General features: G+C 47.6%; 1 protein-coding gene across 1 annotated transcript; it reads right to left on the bottom strand.

The window, feature by feature from the left end:
• Positions 1-941: 941 nt before the first annotated feature.
• On the bottom strand, positions 942-13,867 carry POLR3H (RNA polymerase III subunit H). The gene is made up of 7 exons (XM_065407737.1): positions 13,764-13,867; positions 11,163-11,294; positions 9,252-9,348; positions 5,975-6,061; positions 4,226-4,289; positions 3,331-3,538; positions 942-2,715 (listed from the first exon to the last, which is right to left on the bottom strand). Exons 2-7 carry the CDS (start codon positions 11,271-11,273, stop codon positions 2,662-2,664), a joined length of 621 nt encoding a protein of 206 aa, XP_065263809.1. The 5' UTR covers positions 11,274-11,294; positions 13,764-13,867; the 3' UTR covers positions 942-2,661.
• Between the last annotated feature and the right edge of the window lie 5,601 nt (positions 13,868-19,468).

Below are 19,468 nucleotides of genomic sequence, written 5' to 3'. Positions count from 1 at the left end.
TCCCCAACTGGCTGTTGCACTTCTCTCCTAGGAATAAATTCGTCCACCCTGCAAAAAGCTGTTACAGGCAGAAATCTTGCTGTTCAGCAATTCCAATCTCCATGAACTACACCTTCCCCCTGCCCTACTGATCAAGTCTGTCCTGATACTCCAATTCCTCTTTGGAATTGGCCTAAGACCTCATCTCTGACTTCCTACACCAGCTATAGTCCACCAGAACAATGACATAAATGGGGGAGGCTTGTGAGGAGAGCAGCTCTTTCCCAGGACCTAGAGTAGTACAGCACACTCACCCAGAGGAGACAAGAACAGTGGACCTTGCCACTCACCCCTTACTTACATGCAAATCTTAACTAATTGATTCTTCACTCACTGGGTGAATAGGTCCAGAGATCACTTGTATTTAAGTAGGTGAAAGGCTTTCAGATGGTATGAGCATAAATACCTAGGACTGTAGAGGAGAAATGGTATGTGTCAGGTAGTTGGCATATGCAAGCAGAGTAAAAGTATACATGCAGTGCCAAGTGGAAGACTTTTTTTTTAGAATGGGGTCTGAAATTCACTTACTGGGAATAGAAGGGCCCCAACTGCAGCAAGTGTTAGCGGGAAGCAACTCTCAACTGTGTAGTTCCAATTACCCCCTTAATTTATTGCTGCCCTTGAAAGGAACAGCAGTAATACACAGCTGGGGTGAAAAGTGCATGCTGGGACTCTGGGAATTGCTAGGTGTATACTAGCACATATTGCCTCAATTTCATTCCAAAATACTGAAAATTGGAGAACTCTTCCATTTCTCTGACACTGCACCAATGCAAGCTTCAATCTAGCCTCAGAACTCAGAGGGGTATAATAGATGAGACAGCACTGCCAGTGCTGTAACTTGCTAGTTGTTCGTGGCCATGTGTGCATAGAGGCCACAGTGCAATAACTAGTGTATGAGACTAACACCACCAGTAGTTTTTATTGGTCAGACTTCAGCTACTTGGAATCCATGGTTTTCACATAGCCAAAGTGCCTTAAAATATAAAGATGAGTCTCTATGAAGAGCATCCTCTCCTCCTTGAAGCCTCTTCCTAGAACATGCTCAAATCTGCTCCTCCTGTGCTCCAAGCTATAAAGTTCTGTAAAATACCCATACCTTTCTTTCCCCTTAGCAGCCCTGTTAGAATCACACTACCATAGAGCAATGGTTGGTCAGTGTTGCTATACTTCATTAGAGAAGCTGGTGACAGCACAGAGGGGACTTTATGAATTCAGATGGCTGAGAGAAGATGAATTCTAGACTTCTTTTTGATTAAATCTATGAACCAGCAGTAGCCAAGCTCAGAACTAAGGGGCTGTAATTATATTGTAAGAATGGTTCCAGTGACTTAAGCTTTGCATTCATGGTTTGAGATCAGCAGAACCACCATCCAATGGAATTCTACCCCCCCAAAATGGCTGCTATTTAATCATGCAAAACACATCACAGTCCTGGCTCCCTGCCCTGCACAGACTCCCACTAACTTTTTGTTCCCTGCTTTCCTTTCATTGCTGTCAGCAAAAGTAATTGAGTTTGGTTCCTGTGTGTTTAATGCTGTTCCTCAAAGTAGAAACCAGAAAGTATCTGCATCAAGATGGAGTAAGCATCCCAAGCTGCAGGAGCCTGGGTTTGTCTTTTCCTGATAGGAAGCTGGGTTGTGTATGGCCAGTAATAACATTTATTCATCTAATATTAAAACCAGCCTTCCTGCCCCCTAAGGGATTGGAAATATGGCTTTACTCAACAATATGGCCTCTCCTCTAAAATTAAGTGACCATTTCAGCCAAGCCACCAATAGAATTGAGCTTGTTTTGCATAAAACCACAGTCCATCCACTGTATTACAGCATCTCACTTCAGCACCATAGCAGGTGGTTGTTTTCAGAGGACAGCAAAGGATTAGAAACAGAAGCTAAATTGCTTCCTAGTAAGCAGTCACCCTTCCATCTTCATGGCAATTCATGTAATAGAACTCCAGCTCCCTTGTACAGTGAAGTGAGTCCTCTATGGGCTGGATTCCCATCCTTAACCCCAGCTCTCAAAGCCTTCCCCATCCTTTCATCACCAGGGTTTAAAATGGCTTAAGAGCCAACGTATCCCTTTCCCATACTTTGCGGTTTTCTCTCATGTTGAGACAGCAGCAGCACCTTGTTTTGTGCCAAGGAGATATGAACACTTCCACTAAAGGAGAGACAGGCCTTTGCTTATACCTCTCCTTACATTTCTCAAGCCAGGAGACTGGGTGTGGTAGAAAATTACCAGTTTCTTCTGGCCAGACAGCACCACTTGTCCTGCCACTATAACAACTCAGATTGCTCTTTTTCAAGACAGCAGAGACTTTCTTTGGCATTTGAACCCAATTTTGCTCTGCTTTCCAGGATGTCAAAGTCCCAGATGGGTTTGTGGCTGCTGGGCTCATGTAACAGGGCAGCCCTTCCATGTCTGTAGTTTTACTTGTACAGTTCTAACAGAGGTATTTCTTGGCAGTTGTCAGCTCGAACTGGTGGGGAGCAAAGACAGGAACATGGAAGCCCTGCTTTCTTGTCCACTGCCTGGAGGGGAGCAGAGCATCAGCTGGCTCCTGCAATCTCTGAAAGCATCCATCCTGTAGGGTCCATGCAGAACAAGTTCTGACTGCTGCTAACTGTTTGTCCACCACGAGAGGAGGCCCAGGCCAGGCTCACTGATAGATCCCTGTCCAGAGAGAAGGAAAAAGAATGAGATGAGAATTTAAGAAGGTTCACAGGCAAGTAGATAAGAGTGAATGTTTGATCCAACTTAGCGGTCAACTGGGGGTGGGTGGGTGTATTCAAAGGAGGGAGAATATCTGAGTATCTACTGGAATCCTCCTTTCCTCCCTGTCTCACAATGACCCTCAGAGGTCCAGCCTCCACACACAAATACCCCACTCCATCACTGGGAAGGTGCAGTTTAAGGGAGCACCAGCACTAATTTAGAGTCTTGCCTTTCTGCTGTGCACAGGCCTTTAGATCAGAAGTTCTTTAGGGGAAGAGATTGTTTGGCACAAGGCTATTGTGCAGCAATAGGTGCACTTCTATTCCATGTGCACCAAGCAACCTCACTTGCTGCCTTCAGCCCCCTCCTCAGAACTTCATCCCAATGTTTATTACAATGACAAAGACACCAGATACATATTTAGTAACGCTGATCTCAGTAACCTTATCCCCCACCTTTGTCATCCTTCACTGTGTTATCTCTAATTTAGACAGTAAGCTACTTGGGGAAGAGGCACTGTCTCTTTAAAATGCCATGCACATCTATGGTGCTGTATGAATTATACATAGTTACCACTAGAGTGTAGGGTGCCTCCTTCTTCTGTACCTCCTCTGTGGCACCAGAGGTGGAGGCCTCTGTGGAGCTTGGACCTGTAGGAGATGTGTCAACAAAGCTCTCATCCACTATCCTGAAGCGGATCTCCTCCCCCGTGTCCATGTACAGGTCATGAGCTCCTTCTTCTGTCTCATACTCCCACACCCAGACCTGCTCTGCTTCATCGCTGGCAAGCTCAAGTCAAGGCAGTAAAACAAATCATGAGAATCCAGTGGTTTTCTTTCACTCAATAGTCCATTCTCCCCAAGAGCCCTCTGAGCAGGAGGCTCGTGGTTTGAATCCCAGGATTCACTCTCTTCACCCATTCTCAAACTGCACCACATTTCTCCAAGCAGCTCTAAAACCCAGGCCCTTTTATCTTAGCTTTACAGCAGCAAAAAGGATAATCAGTGCTCATGCTCCAAGGCATAAGATAGTCACCTGGGATGGAGTCAAAAAAAAAAAAAAAAAAAAAGAAAGAATTCTCCCACCATCTACCGAATTGGCCAAGTGCATCATGTTGGGCAGGCCACTGATGGAGGCAAGTTACAAGACTGGAGAATGTCTATGCTGTAGAAACCCCTCCTCCCCCCCAGCTGTTTAGGTGACTTTGCCATTCATTTCTAACAGGTGGCAGAGTAACCCTACAAGACCCACTTGGTGTGACCCCAAAGGGGTTAGCTGTTTAACACCGATACCTGACTGCATGGGACTCTGGACCAGGCATGATACTCCAGCTGCTGTCCCCGAGTCTCTTTATAGTACAGAAGGGGGCATGCAAGGGTTAAGGTGACAAGAACTGTAGCCACTTCCCTCCTTTCTTTAAAAAAAAAAGAAAAGAAAAAAGTCAATGTGAAAGATGGTTAGAGGATACAACTTAGCTGGCTGCTGCAAGGACTCTGGAGGGATGACAATGTCATCGAAGAAACCAAGAGAAACTGCAAAGCAAAGAATCAAATTAGGAAGAAAAGGATCTTGCCATCAGTGATGGAGTACATTAAAGTGGTATAATGTCAGCTTGACGTTTTTTTTTTTTTTTGTGAAGTACAGCAAATCAGTTGTTGTGCCTGCCTAAGTCCCCCTAGCAGATCTATAGCTCTACAGTCCCACTCTTCTGTTAAGTGTTTCTCTCTCTCAGCTGCTGTGAGAAAGTCCCTCAAAACAAGAAAGGATAGTGACACCCTGACCATAAACTAATTACTGTCAAATCCACAAAGTAAACAATTTTTTCACTAACTTTAGATACAGGGAGGGGTCACAAACACTGCACATAATCATAGAAGGCAAGAGAATTCTGACCAATGTGATTTACGGTGATAATATACCCCTTTTAACCAAATGACTCTCAGAAGCCATGCTAAAGGAATTCCAGACAAAGCAAACCTATGCCTCCATCCGCCAGTGAGCTTTATCCACCTGCACAATCTAGTGGATCCAAGCTCTTCTGGGATGTGCACATACAGGACTGAATAAAGGAGGTTTGTGGGTCTGGGCAAAACCCTCAAGCAAAAGGGCCCACACCTGCCCCCAGTCTGAAACTAGCAATTTAACTAAAGGCTTGTCTACACTGGCAATTTACAGCGCTGCAACTTTCTTGCTCACGAGTGTGAAAAAACACCCCCTCCCACCCCCCCCTCCGAGCACAGCAAGTTTCAGCGCTGTAAAGCGCCACTGTAGACAGTGCACCAGCGCTGGGAGCTACGACACAAGCCACGTTAAAGCGCTGCCGCAGCAGTGCTTTAGCGTTGCCAGTGTAGACTAGCCCCAAGATTGCTCCCACACTCATTTCACTCTTGTTCCCTGTCAGGTTTTTGCTGGAATCCACATTTTCACTGGAAATCCACATTTTGCGCTGAAACTGCTGAGTTTCAGTGCAAAAATAAAACCACCCCAATGAGAGTTTTTTTGCTTTTTGCACTGATGTGCCAGTGAAAACTCTAGATTGCTTTTACGGGTCTAATTGCCTTCTGGAGCTGTCCCACAATGCAGAGCGGGAGTGGTCGCTCTTTGAAACAGCAGTCCTGCCTGCAGGTATGCGCCCCTCCCCCTTTAGCTCCATTCTGACAGCCTGTGCTCTCACTGCTCCGGGACACAAAACAAATCATTTTTGTGGAATGCTCCTGCTGCCTCCCACAATGCGAACAGAGGCAGGCAGACAAAATGTGCTGTGCAGAGTCAGGGAGGGAGGCCGGGGCTGAGGTTGGGGTCTCTCCCTCCCCCGGGACTGGTTGCTTCTGGCAGCTGTCACACACACATATCCACCCCTTCCACAATAATGATTTGCTTTGTGTCCCGGAGCAGTGCATAGTGGGACAGCTACCACAGTGCGCTCCTCTCATCTGCGATGCAAGTGCTGCATATGTAAACACGCTCTGATGCCTGTGGAAAACAATGTGAACACAAACCAGCACTTTTCTTTTAGTGCTCTTCTATCACCGACAAAACTGTCAGTGAAAAAACTCTGCAAGGGTAGACCTAGCCTTAGTTACTGTTGACCCAAGCCAAACTAGAAATAATGACTTGGGGTTGAACATCTCTGTATCTCAAATCCATCTCATAGCCTAGGATGCTGGATTCAACACTGACAGCTATAGTCTCCCTAGTGTTAGAAGTTGTAATTTACCATGAACTCCATCCTGACTGCAGCCTTTAATCTCCCCGATCAGAATCTCATCCAGAAAGGGATGGAATACCACATACCGGAAATGCACTGGAACGAAGCAAAGATACTAGGTCTGAGAAAGTCACATACTTAATTTCCTCTGGGTAACAGCCATTTAAAAATAAAATAAAATAAAATAAAAATCTACCCCACACCCGCCAAATCTTGTATCTGATGTTTCTTTAGCAGCTTTTATCCCCATGCCAACAGTATCAGCACACTCAAACTCCCACAATACTTTTAAGTTCTCAGGAATCATGTGGTGTGCATATAACTGGTCTAAGTAATTGCACAACTTTGTTACTGTAACACTCACCGGCCTATTGTTTGCCACACTTGCTTGTTATTTTTTGTATTGGACTGTAAACTTCTTAGAGCAGAGACTTTCTTTCTGCCTAATACAATGGGGCCCTGCTCTTCCTATTGGGCATTACTACAGTACAAATAAATACCACCAAGATCCTATCAGCAGATCTCAGAGAACTTCCCAAAGGTCAGTATCATTATCCCCCACTTTACAGAAGGGGAAACTGAGGCACAGAGAGTGGAAGTGACTTGCCCAAGCAGGCCAGTGACAGAGCTGGGAATAGAACCCAAGTCTCCCGAGTCACAGTCCAAGGCCTAAGCCACTAGACCACACTGCCTAAATAATGCACTTTGCCATTGAAAAGCAGCTGCACTGAGATGGACTGCAATACACCTCTACCCCGATATAACGCAGTCCTCGGGAGCCAAAAAAATCTCACCGTGTTATAGGTGAGACCGCGTTATATCGGGGTAGGGAGAGTAACCGCTCCCTGCCCCAGCTCACCTCCGCCTCCTCCCTGAGCGCGCCGCCGCCGCTCCGCTTCTCCCTCCCAGGCTTGCCGCGTCAATCAGCTGTTTGGCCCGGCAAGCCTGGAAGAGGGGGCGGTGGGGGAAAAGAGAGAAGCGGAGCAGTGGCGGCGGCGTGCTCAGGGGAGGAGGCGGAGATGAGCTGGAGCAGGGAGCGGTTCCTCTGCGCCCCCGTTACTTGCTGTGGCCCTCCCTGTGGCCCCCCCGCCCCAGCTCACCCCCGTTCCGCCTCCTCCCATGAACGCGCCGCAGCTCCGCTTCTCCCCCCTCCCTCCCAGGCTTGCCGCGCCAATCAGCTGTTTGGCACGGCAAGCCTGGGAGGGAGGAGAAGCGGAACTGTGGCGCGCTTGTGGGAGGAGGCGGAGCGGAAGTGAGCTGGGGCAGGGGGGCCGCAGCAAGTAAGGGGGGGGGGGGCGCAGAGGAACTGCTCCCCTCCCCAGTTTACCTCCGCTCCGCTTCTCCTCCTCCCACGAGCATGCAGCTCAGCTCCGCTTCTCCTCCCTCCCAGGCTTGCCGTGCCAAACAGCTGATTGGCGCGGCAAGCCTGGGAGGGAGGGGGGAGAAGCGGAGCTGCAGCGTGTTCATGGGAGGAGGCGGAACGGGGGTGAGCTGGGGCAGGGGGGCCCTGGGGAGGGCCACAGCAAGTAACGGGTGGGCGCAGAGGAACCGCTTGCGGTAACACGAATTCGGATATAACGAGGTAAAGCAGCCCTGTCCCCCGGAGCGCTGCTTTACCGCATTCTATCCGAATTCGCGTTATATCCGACCACATTATATTGGGGTAGAGGTGTAGTTGTATGACAATGCACAGCAGTGCAACATAGCAGAGATGTTAGTGAGGCTCAATTTTAGATAAATTCCCATTTTGATTCCAGAAGTAAACTTCAAAATATTATCTTTGAAGCTGCCTTTTATTTATTTACTTATTTTTATAAAAGGTGTTTCTCCAGCCCAGAAAGGGATGGGAGAAGTTGCTCCAAAGTAGTTACAACCAACAGAGAGAATTAAAGTTATCACAGAATTTCGGATAGGCTGCCCCAGCAATCTCTATACCAATATTTATTACTATATATTAGATTGTGGGAGTACTGCAAGTATGCTAGACACTCGACACAAAGAGACAGGTGCTTGTCCCAAAGACCTTATGAATTAAAAAACTAGAGGAAGGGATGGTGAAAGAGATATAATATACAAGCAAAGTGACCAGGGTGGGGGATTACCTGCTGAGACGGATTCTCTTTCTGCTTCTTAGGTCACCCCCCACAATAAAGCTCCTGGAATCCAAACCCCTGGCTGGTTATTCTGATGATTGGCAAAGCAGAACGTAACCCAGCTTTGCTCTTTTGAAGGGCTGATACTAACCAAACCAAGTCTTTCTCCAGTGTAAGTTAAACAGATAAGACTGTGGTGATGGGAACAAAAGTGGACACACATCTGGAAAGGCCAATTTTGGACAGTGTCACTTTTCTCACCACAAACATTTTGATGTCTCAACCCTTTGTTACTGATTAGGAACCCGCCTGGCTACTGGGACACTGTGGGTATCAGAGGGGCACTGCAGATGCTTTCTGTAATAGATGGTATTTACCTTAAGGAGTGGCTGAGATGCAGGCAGCAGGATAGTGGTAGCGAGCAATGCTCAGAAGCATGATAAATTCTACCGCTTACAACATGCCCAAGAGTCGTATACATTTTCTACTGCAGGCTACCCAATACTCAGGGACAGATACTGAAATAGTTTTCTCTGTCCAATGGAAGGGTGGGGGTAAAGCCCACTCCAGTGACTATTCTGGAACACAGGTGAATTGGCTTAACTAGTCACAGGCAAAAAAAGCCTTTGTTAATACAGAATTGAGGTTGCAGGTGCTCAACACTCTCCTGTGCACCTCTTGCCCTTCCAGTATGGGAGAGCTTAAGTTCTCAAAATGCAAATGTTGCAGAACAAGGCAGTGTGGTGCTAATGTTAGCACTACAAGAAAAAAAATCCTCAAACATCAGAAAGCCAGGAAATGCAATTAAGGCCATACTTCCCACACAACATAACCTTCACTCCACCCCCTTGGATCCCCACCGTGAGGAGTCCCTCAGGCAAATCACAAGAGGAGGCAATGGGGTTGGAGGCCTCCCTACACATTTTTGTCCAACTAGCAGCAAGTAGTTCCCACAGCAATGGTGCTGCTCAGAGGGTATGAACAGGTGAGCCAATTTAAAGTGCAGTGAGCACACAGAAAACAACAGCTTTTGACAGGGACAGATGATGTCCTGTGATGCTCCTCTTGGGACCTCTACCCGGGTAGAATTAAGGTTGTGAGGCTTGAACCATTCCTGCAGCCTTCCTAGTAGGATAATTAGAGAGCTGGAAGAATCCTGAGAACCACACAGCTTAGGAAAAGCAGTAGCAGACCTTTAGTGTGCGATGCACCATCCCCAGGAAATATGTACGAGTCTTCCAGCTTTGTGATGTCATACAGACAGATGCAGAGGCCAACATTGTACACAACCTGTTCAGAGAAAAGCCAATGAGCAATAAATCCCTTGAACCTGAAGTTGTAAATCCCCTCAAATCTCTTCCCCTCGCCACTCTCACACACAAGTTTTTAAAGCAGGAAGCTCATGCAAATGGCCAACCAGATGAACTGCCACAGGAGGAATTGGACAAGAGACCCATGTGCATCAGATCAGAGCACTGTAGAGGTGCAGGCCTCAGCTCTTGCAGGGAAAAGACAGCGCGCACTCATCATCACCTTCTAGGGACCTCTCTGGCTTTCTCAGAGGTATCGGAGGGCATGTGTTGACCTACTCCAGAAACAGCACTGCTGCAACCTGAGCCTTTTAGGAGGTTGCCAAAGATGGGAAAATGGGAGAAGTGAGCCCTATGAGTGGCTTAAATAAACACCACCCCACTGAATGAGAAATGCAGCATTTCCAGAACTAGCTGTTCCAAAGGCCAGAAACTCCCCTTGCTGGGTAGTCATGCCCTGGAATCCCTTTCTGTAAGAGACATGCTTCACTCAGAAGTCATGAAGACAGCGCAGGTGAAGAAAGCGCCCCTCCCCCCCCAAATCAGGCTACACCCACCATTAACTCTAGACCCATCAGTTGATACTCAGGTCAGAAGGAGCTTGCCTATATCATACAACATAGGTATTTTCAAAATACTGAAAATAGTAAAGATGTCAGTATACCCTATGGGCTTGGGGCTGCCTCTCAAACCAAATTACAAATAGAAGAGACCTAGTAGGTCCCAACTTGCCCATTCATCCCTATCAGTGGAAGATGATTCCCTACAGTGTATTAAATGTCCCAACAATGGGGCTTCTGCCATTCCTTTAGGAGATTGTTCCTCAGCCTATCAGAAATCTTTTCTGATGTTCAGTTCTGCTTAGTTTTATCCTTGTCAAGTCCCCAACCCACAAAAGACCCTGAACCAGGGCTTTGGAGCGGAGCCTGGAGCTGGAGCACGGACCAGTAGGTTTTTGTCCGGAGCCGGAGTGGAGCAATTCAAAAATTTGATTGCTCCAAATCCCTGCCCTGAACATTCCCCCTCTTTCTTGGTTGTTCAAACACTTGTAGACATCATCCCATCTCAAGTCACTGGTGGCCAACTGAGACATGTTTAATAATCTCTCCACATAAGTCACTCTTCATAGCCCCTATCATTCTTGTTGCTCTTCTCTGAACTCCTTTCAGTTTATCAGTTACCTGTGTAGAACTGAATGCTGCATTCTAATCATAGTCCCAGCAGTTCTATATATGGGGGGGGGGGGGGGGACCTCTCTGGTCTGTGGTATGATGCCTTTTTATATGCTGTACCAAATCTCATCAGCTTTTTTGTTGCCAGATCACATTTCAAATGCTTAGTGCACAGCAGTGAAATACTATCACCCCATGATTTCTTTCAACATTACTGCCTTCAAGGTATTTCTCCCTCCAAGATGAGTAAGTTTGCATTTTTCCAGGCTGAGTCTCCTATTGCTACTTCCTACTCCTGCCAACTACTCTAAGTTCCCTTCATTATTTCTCTGCCTCACCTGGCATCCTTCTCAGTTCAGTATTCCCTTGGAATATCATTACTGTGCTCTTTACCCTCCTTCTTCTACATAATTTGAGATCACATTAAATAACGCAAGAGCCATCACCTTCTCCAACTCTATATTTTTGATCATTACCCTTTGTAGATGGTCCCTTAGGTAGTTTTCAGTCTTTGTAATGGTCCTCATATCCAAACCATTCTGAATTTAATGTTTTGCTGCTTACACGGTCACCCACAGCTGCACAAAAGTCTGGTTCATGTGTTCAGTGCTCTAAGCTTTACCTTGTTAGCTAACTTCTTATTTAGCTCTTCGGCAATGGAGTCATTGAGTTTCATTTCAAACTGCCACGGAGGAATCCGTACCGTATCCATCATCTCCACTAGAACAAACATGGTGGCTAGTAGCAAGTGTCCCTGGAGAAAGAGAGCAGAGGGCCAATAAGGCCTGGTCTACACTACGAAGTTTTGCCAGCATAGCTATGTCGGCTAGGAGTGGGGGGAGGAGGGAAATTAAAAAAAAAAAAACCACGCACATCCAGCTGATAGAGCTATGCCGGCAAATCCGCCAGAATGCACGCAACTATGCTGACAGAAGCATGCTTCTGTTGGCATAATTAATGTTGCTTGGGGAGGTAGTGTAGCTATGCCAGGAAAACTCCCTATGCAGGCCAAGGCTCTGTACTGTAGATAAACCCTAAAAGCAGAAGGACCCTTTCAGATCGGGGTGGGCCTAGGATCCTCTGACAGCTTGGTTGGGTGCGGTGTCTGGGAAATCGTTCAGTTCCTGCACTGTAGGCACTTCATTCGCATGGAATATCTATAAAATCTGGCAGGTTCAATCAAAAACTCATGTGATTCAGCTATGGAGCAAAATGATCCTTTAGATTCACTTTGCTAGAGGTCCTGCCCAGTGAACCCCAAATGGTAACTTTCTATTTTTCCATTCAAGTCTCCAGCTCAATCCTCTATAATCATGAGCTCTTTGGGACAAAGATCATCTCTTCTTTATACACATGCACAGTGCCTAGCAACTGGGCTTCTAAGTATTACCCAATATGACAGCTAAGAAAGGGATCATCATCATTGCTGATGGCACATCCACAAGACAAGTCCAAGTGTTAGTGAGGATGTGTCCCCCCTGCTGGCTGTGAAAGGAAGGGCTCCTGAGAGAGCATGACTGACGGGAACTTTGGTTTTTAGCTCATCCAGAAGATTCTGCACCACTACACTACTTGCCTAAAGGAAAGATTAGGCCACTGTCAAAGATGCCACCTGGCCATTGTCACATAAAAGTGATCTTCAATTGTGGGTTGGGGGGAAGAAATGGCATTCATTCGTGCAAACTCAGGAGCAACCCTTTGAACCCACACTGTCTAATCCCCCCCCCCTAAAAATATGATCCCCCACATATAGGAACAAAGGAAAATCATTTGCTTTTTTTTTTTAAAAGCAGTTGGAAATAGCTATTAAGGTGATGGGCACATTACAAATCCCTAAATTAGATACTGTAGTTAACATAAATTGATCCTTAATTACAATATGCCAGATGCTCACATGCCCCAATGTTAGGTAGTTAACAATTCTGGGCTTTTTTCCACATCTGTAGAAATGCCAATCATTTGTAATACAGTACTTAGAGGCTAGTGCCAACCAACCTCTGCCCCTCCCCCCACAAAGAGATACATTCCCTCCTACCTACCACCACGAAAGCTTAAATACAGCTCCAAACACAGGAGAGAGATGGGCTAACCTATTAAAATGTCATTACTGAGCTAAGCAGTTAGGGTGATAGATTCTTTTCTCCTGCTGCCATCTGAGGTCCCCTAAAGATTTTTCTTCTAGCGTTTGACTTGCCAGAGGAGAGAAATTAGGGTTGTATGTATTTTAAGATTTCCCTGCTGCACCTGGATAAGTCAAACCTGACAACACAGGAAAGGGACTTGGACAAAAACTGAGTAGCACGGAACGGGATAGGAAAATCAGTTTGGATTAGTTACTCCACGGGTAGTCAACAGGCAGACTGTGGGACATATCCGGACTACCAGTCACCTTTGAACAGACCTCCAAAATATTTTTTATTTATTTATCATTATTGGCGATTTATTATTTTCTTCTCTGTAATCTGTATCTTGGCTATACCTTCATGAAGAAATTTGGACCTTGACAAAAAATAATTGTCTACCCCGAGTTACTCCTAGCAGAGCCCAATGCCAGTTTTTATATCAGACACACGAACTCTGGGCCAGCAAAGGGGCACCGAGCTCTTCCCCTTGAGGGTGGTGGCTTCAGTTCAACCTCGGGTCACATCTCACCAGCAGGAAAAACTTCCCAGCCGGGGCAGGACAAGCTTGGGAGAGGCCCCTCAGCTGGGAACCCGCTAGCGCCGGGGGATCAGCGCAAACCCGGATCGCACACAGGCCCGTCGCTGTCCCGAGGCCTTTCCCCCTAAGGGAGCTACCAGCGGCCTCCCACCCGGGCCGGTCACTGCGCGCTGCTCCAGCGCTCTCGTTCCCCCGCCCCTGGCACTACTAGCCTCACCCTCGCGGGCCCGGATAGCGGCGTAGGGCCGCGCAGTATCCGCGCGGGCTGCGCTCGCCCCCCCTGCGCAGCCCCTTCCCCTCCCCGCGCGGGACAGTCGGGCTCGCGCAGAGCCGCCCCCCGCCCCTGGGGCAGCGGCCCAGCAGAGCCCCCCGCCCCTCCTCTCTTCTCCGTGCCCAGGGGGCTAACGGGCCCGCGCGTGGCCCACCAGCAAGCGAACCATAGAGGGGGGAGTGGACGCTATGGTGCCGCAATGCATGGCGGGATAGAAACGGCTCCCGGAAGGCCAACCTGATTCCTCCCCAGGCAGCCACCCTGCGGCCTCTTTAGGCCCCCCGCACGCACCTGTCCCGGGTGCAACGCGCACGTGGCAACAGCAACACCGGCAGCAGCATACAGTCCCGCGCCGCGGCAGCCTCCTAGTTACCGGCCAGGTGACTTCCGGTGGGTAGGCCAAACGCCTTTCAGGGGCGGGTCGAAGGGGTTGATTGACATATGGACTCTATCCGGCGACCAGGGCTTCCCCAATCCCCGAGCGAGGAGCGAAACGGCTCTAGCTCTGTGGTGGGGGTTGGCGAGTTGCTTCAGGCTGCGCCATTTTGCCCTTGTCAAAGACCCCCCTCGTTGCATTGACTCTCCTGATTCCCCCTAGGCTCGCGGGGCAGCAATGTCCGGTCCCTGCCCAGCCCTAGCCGGACGCGGGGGGTTCCGCTCCCCCCGGGCCCAGGGCCGAGCGAGCCGGAAACGTGCTGGGGGGAGAAGGGCTCGGGCTCGCTCGGCCCCCGCCCCGGCAGCCAGGCCCGGGTGGGGTACGGAAGCCGCTGCCGCCTCAACCAGCCTCTCGCAGGCAGCCACCGAGCAGCTGGCATGAGAAGTGGCTGGTGCCGCCCCCTCCACGCCCTGCCCAGACCCGGCTGCCAGGAGCGGGCTGGGGTGCAGGCACAGCGGGAAAAGCACAGAGCCCCCTTCATCCCCCCGCCAGGCCAAGCAGAAATGGGGGGGGGGACTTGACCCTGCAGGCCTTGCCTACGTGTCACCTATGCCTGGCAGAATGTGGTGGGACAGCACCTTGGGGAGCCAAGCCAGGGCCGTGACTGACCCAGCCATGAGGAGGGGACCTCGGTGCATTGTGCAATCGCTAGACCACAGGGGAGCAAACTACAGGTCCCTCAACATCAGCATCCTGCTTTAGCAGGTGGTCATTGGTCCAGCATCTTCAGCTACCCCAGCTGCTGCCAACACCCAACCATTGGATGGCCTGTGATGGTCATTTTGTCCCACCTTTATGCCATGCCAAAGCAGCCCATTGACCCATCTAGTCCAGTATCCTACCTCTGTTGTTTATTATTACGGTTTTTTATTACAGGAGCCTCTAGAAGCCCTAACTGGGATCAGGCTCCCATTGTGCTAGGCAGATGCAGTTCTTGCCCCAGACAACTTATTAGAAGATGAACAATATACAAAGAGTGGGGGAAAGGGACATAATCAAACACATAGTTGTTGTTAACAATATTTTGTAATAATGTCAATAAATATCAGCTTTTGTAGCAACCTTGCTTGGAGGGAGGAGCACAGCTTGCAGGGGGAGGTATCCGGAAGTCAGTCTGGGTGCATGTGGCTGGAATGCTTCTCCCCCCTGCAGTTTCAGCATCTCTGTAAATAGTTATTTTAATAAAAAGCCAATTGAATTTTAGAAACTTGGATCCTCTGCTGTTACTAGGCCGCGTGCAGTTTCCCTATTGTTCCTCAGCAGCTTGCTCCAATTACCCTTGGTCCCCTCCTGTCTGTGCTACCCTGGTACTGAATTCTAGGGCAGATTCAGGTAAAATGGAAGTTTTTATAGGATTAAATGTGAAAACAAATCATACAACCAGTGCAGTGTCCCTTTGTATGATTTATTTTGCTAGTAAATTCAGTTTATTTTATTTATGCTGCCATAACTTTTCAACATGCCACAGTGTTTGCTACTGATAATACCTATTTGTATTGCAGTTTTCAGGGGAGAGCTGCGGGTTTGACAGTGCAGTGGTAGAAATTTGGTATCCAAGAAGGTATGCGAGTCAGTTTATGTTTTTAACACGCAGGCAGCTGTTTTAAGCTTTTCATACTGAAGAGAGGCTGCAACTTCTTTTTACCTTCCCCTTGTAGATTGGGACATAGGTGACCTGAAACTATGGAGGGACTTCAACTCCTAGTTCTCCTTCCCCAGGAACTCTTCCCATTCGCCTTCCCATTTTCCCCTACCCAATATCTGCCATTTCATCCAACCATGATGAATATCTACATTAGCTGGATGTTTCTGCTAAAATGATCAGCTGGAAAATAGTTAACAATGTTCTCATTTCAAGTGTCATTGTTAGCCTTTGATGTTAACACTACTATAGAGATAACAGTTCACACCTCTCCCAGAGCTGTTATTTCAGGCTGTTTGCGTACTCAGGTGGTAAAAGATTTATATTCTGTTCACATCTGGAAGGTTTTCTTCAAAACTACAACAGCTAGAAACTTAGGACCAGATTCTTAGCCAGTATAAAGTGGGATAGGTTGTAGCTGTGACAATTAGGCCTTGTCTACACTACAGAGTTTTGTCAATGCAAGTTATGCTGACAATCAAAAAACAGTATAATTACATCACTTCTTGTTAACACAATGCTCCTTCTGTTGGCAGAGCGCATCCACAGTTGGTGCTTTAGCATCGACAGAGAGCAGTGCACGGTAGGTAGCTATCCCACTGAGCTACTTGCCACCTTCTGCAGCTAGGAGTTGTGGGAAGGTGGAATGTATTGCAGTGCATCATGGGAGCGGGCTCAACATCCCATGATGCTGTTTTTTCCATCCCATCATTCCATGGGCTTCTGACTGCATTTCACAGCGTTTTTCAACGACCCCTGTTTACTGTGTGCCCACAATCTCTGTCTGAACGGATGGATCCTGCACTGCTCTCTACTGTTGAGGTCACTGTTATGAACACGTCATGGCTGGTCATACAGTATATCATGAGCTCCCAGTCTGAACAGGAATCAGAGGTGGCTGACGTGCTGTGTGGAAAGAAACACCAGATCACTTTTGGCATTCACAGAGCAGCTGCACAAGGTGGACCATCGCTTTTGGGTTCGGGAAACAAGCACAGATGGGATCGCATCGTTATGCAGGTCTGGGATGACAAGCAGTGGCTGCAGAATTTTCAGATGCTGAAAGCCACCTTCCTGGAACTGTGTGTGGAGCTCACCCCAGCACTGTGGCACAAGGACACCAAAATGAGAGCTGCCCTCTCACTGGTGATTGCTGTGTGGAAGCTGGCAACTCCAGACTGCTACTGGTCAGTCACAAATCAGTTTGGAGTTGGAAAGTCGACTGTTGGGTCTGCGTTAACACAAGTGTGCAGAGCCATTAATCGCATCCTGCTATTGAGGACTGTGACTCTTGGCAATGTTTGTGAAATGGTGGATGGTTTTGTGGCAATAGGATTCCCTAACTGCGGCGGGGCGATAGATGGCACGCATATCCCAATTTTGGCCCCAGACCATCTTGGGATGGAGTACATCAATAGAAAGGGGTACCTCTCTGTTATTGCAGGTGCTTGTGAATCACTGTGAACATTTCACTGACATCAACGTGAGGTGGTCCGGGAAGGTGCATGACACATGTATCTCCAGGAACGCTAGCCTGTACAAAAAGCTGCAAGCGGGGACTTTTTTTCCAGACCAGAAGAGTCCAATGGGGGATGTTGAAATGCCCATAGTGATCCAGGGAGACCCAGCATACACCATACTCCCGTGGCTTATGAAGCCTTACCCGGGAACCCTGGACAGCCAAAAGGAGTGCTTCAACAATAGGCTGAGCAGGTGCAGAATGACTGTAGAATGTGCCTTTGGCAGATTAAAAGCACTCTGGCACTGCCTTTATTGCTGGTTAGACCAAAATTAGGAAAATATTCCCATGGTCATAGCAGCCTGCTGTGCGCTCCACAATATTTGTGAGGCTAAGGGTGAAAAGTTTCCCCCGGGATGGAGCATGGGGGTGGAGTGCCTGGTGGCTGATTTTGAGCAGCCAGATACCAGCACTATTAGAGGGGCACAACGGGGGTGTGTGTGGTATTTGAATCTGGGAGGCTTTGAGGCACCATTTTGACAATGAGCTCCAGTAATGTCTTTCTATATACCACTCCGCCATGCTTTATTAACTCGCTGCCTTGCATGAAAATTTTGATGATTCTTGACCGTGATTTGTACTCAGAAATGATCATATTGCCACAGTGTATTAATTCCAGCAGCAACCACCGTGTGTAGGAGACAAATAAAGATTGGTTATCTTTCAGAGAGTATGTTTTTATAAAATACCAATTAACAACACACACAAAAGGCTTAGTGGGAAGGGAGATAACAATGAAGGGCAGTGTAGGCTCTTATAACTGTGTGTAAATCCAGCTATCATTTTGGAAGCTGTCCAAAGGGGTGGAGTGAATGGGGTGCTGAGACGGGCCAGGAAGTTGCAAGGAATGTGTGGGAAGAGTTTGTCGTCAAAGCAATAGAGTGTGACAGGTTGGACACCCTTCTGGGATGCCCCGATGTACTGGGATTTCACTGAGCCCGCCTGCTCTACTAGCCTGGTCCCCCTTTCCCTGTTTTGCTGAATCAGGCTTTCCGGCCTCTGGCAGCACAAACACAGGTAGGGATGCACCAGCTGTAGAATCACACAGAGTCTGCAAGCGGCTCTCTATGGGGAGATTAAGAACATAAGAACGGCCATACTGGGTCAGACCAAAAGTCCATCAAGCCTAGTATCCTGTCTGCCGACAGTGACCAATGCCAGGTGTCCCAGAGGGAGTGAACCTAACAGGTAATGATCAAGTGATCTCTCTCCTGCCATCCATCTCCACCCTCTGACAAACAGAGCCTAGGGACACCATTCCTTACCCGTCCTGGCTAATAGCCATTAATGGATTTAACCTCCATGAATTTATCTAGTTCTCTTTTAAACCCTGCTATAGTCCTAGCCTTCACAACCTCCTCAGGCAAGGAGTTCCACAGGTTGACTGTGTGCTGTGTGAAGAAGAACTTCCTTTTATTTGTTTTAAACCTGCTGCCCATTAATTTCATTTGGTGGCCCCTAGCTCTTATATTATGGGAACAAGTAAATAACTTTTTCCTTATTCACTTTCTCCACACCACTCATGATTTTATATACCTCTATCATATCCCCCCTTAGTCTCCTCTTTTCCAAGCTGAAAAGTCCTAGCCTCTTTAATGTCTCCTCATATGGGACCCATTCCAAACTCCTAATCATTTTAGTTGCCCTTCTCTGAACTTTTTCTAATGCCAGTATATCTTTTTTGAGATGAGGAGACCACATCTGTACGCAGTATTCAAGATGTGGGCGTACCATGAATTTATATAAGGGCAATAAGATATTCTCCATCTTATTCTCTATCCCTTTTTGAATGATTCCTAACATCCTGTTTGCTTTTTTGACTGCCGCTGCACAGGGCATGGATGTCTTCAGAGAACTATCCACGATGACTCCAAGATCTCTTTCCTGATTAGTTGTAGCTAAATTAGCCCCCATCATATTGTATGTATAGTTGAGGTTATTTTTTCCAATGTGCATTACTTTACATTTATCCACATTAAATTTCATTTGCCATTTTATTGCCCAATCACTTAGTTTTGTGAGATCTTTTTGAAGTTCTTCACAGTCTGCTTTGGTCTTAACTATCTTGAGCAGTTTAGTATCATCTGCAAACTTCGCCACCTCACTGTTTACTCCTTTCTCCAGATCATTTATGGATAAGTTTAATAGGATTGGTCCTAGGACTGACCCTTGGGGAACACCAATAGTTACCCCTCTCCATTCTGAAAATTTACCATTTATTCCTACCCTTTGTTCCCTGTCTTTTAACCAGTTCTCAATCCATGAAAGGATCTTCCCTCTTATCCCATGACAACTTAATTTACGTAAGAGCCTTTGGTGAGGGACCATGTCAAAGGCTTTCTGGAAATCTAAGTACACTATGTTCACTGGATCCCCCTTGTCCACATGTTTGTTGACCC

Source organism: Emys orbicularis, chromosome 1 (assembly GCF_028017835.1).
Source record: "Emys orbicularis isolate rEmyOrb1 chromosome 1, rEmyOrb1.hap1, whole genome shotgun sequence".
Taxonomy (NCBI): Eukaryota; Metazoa; Chordata; order Testudines; family Emydidae; genus Emys; species Emys orbicularis.
This window is presented reverse-complemented; position numbering and strand designations above follow the sequence as displayed.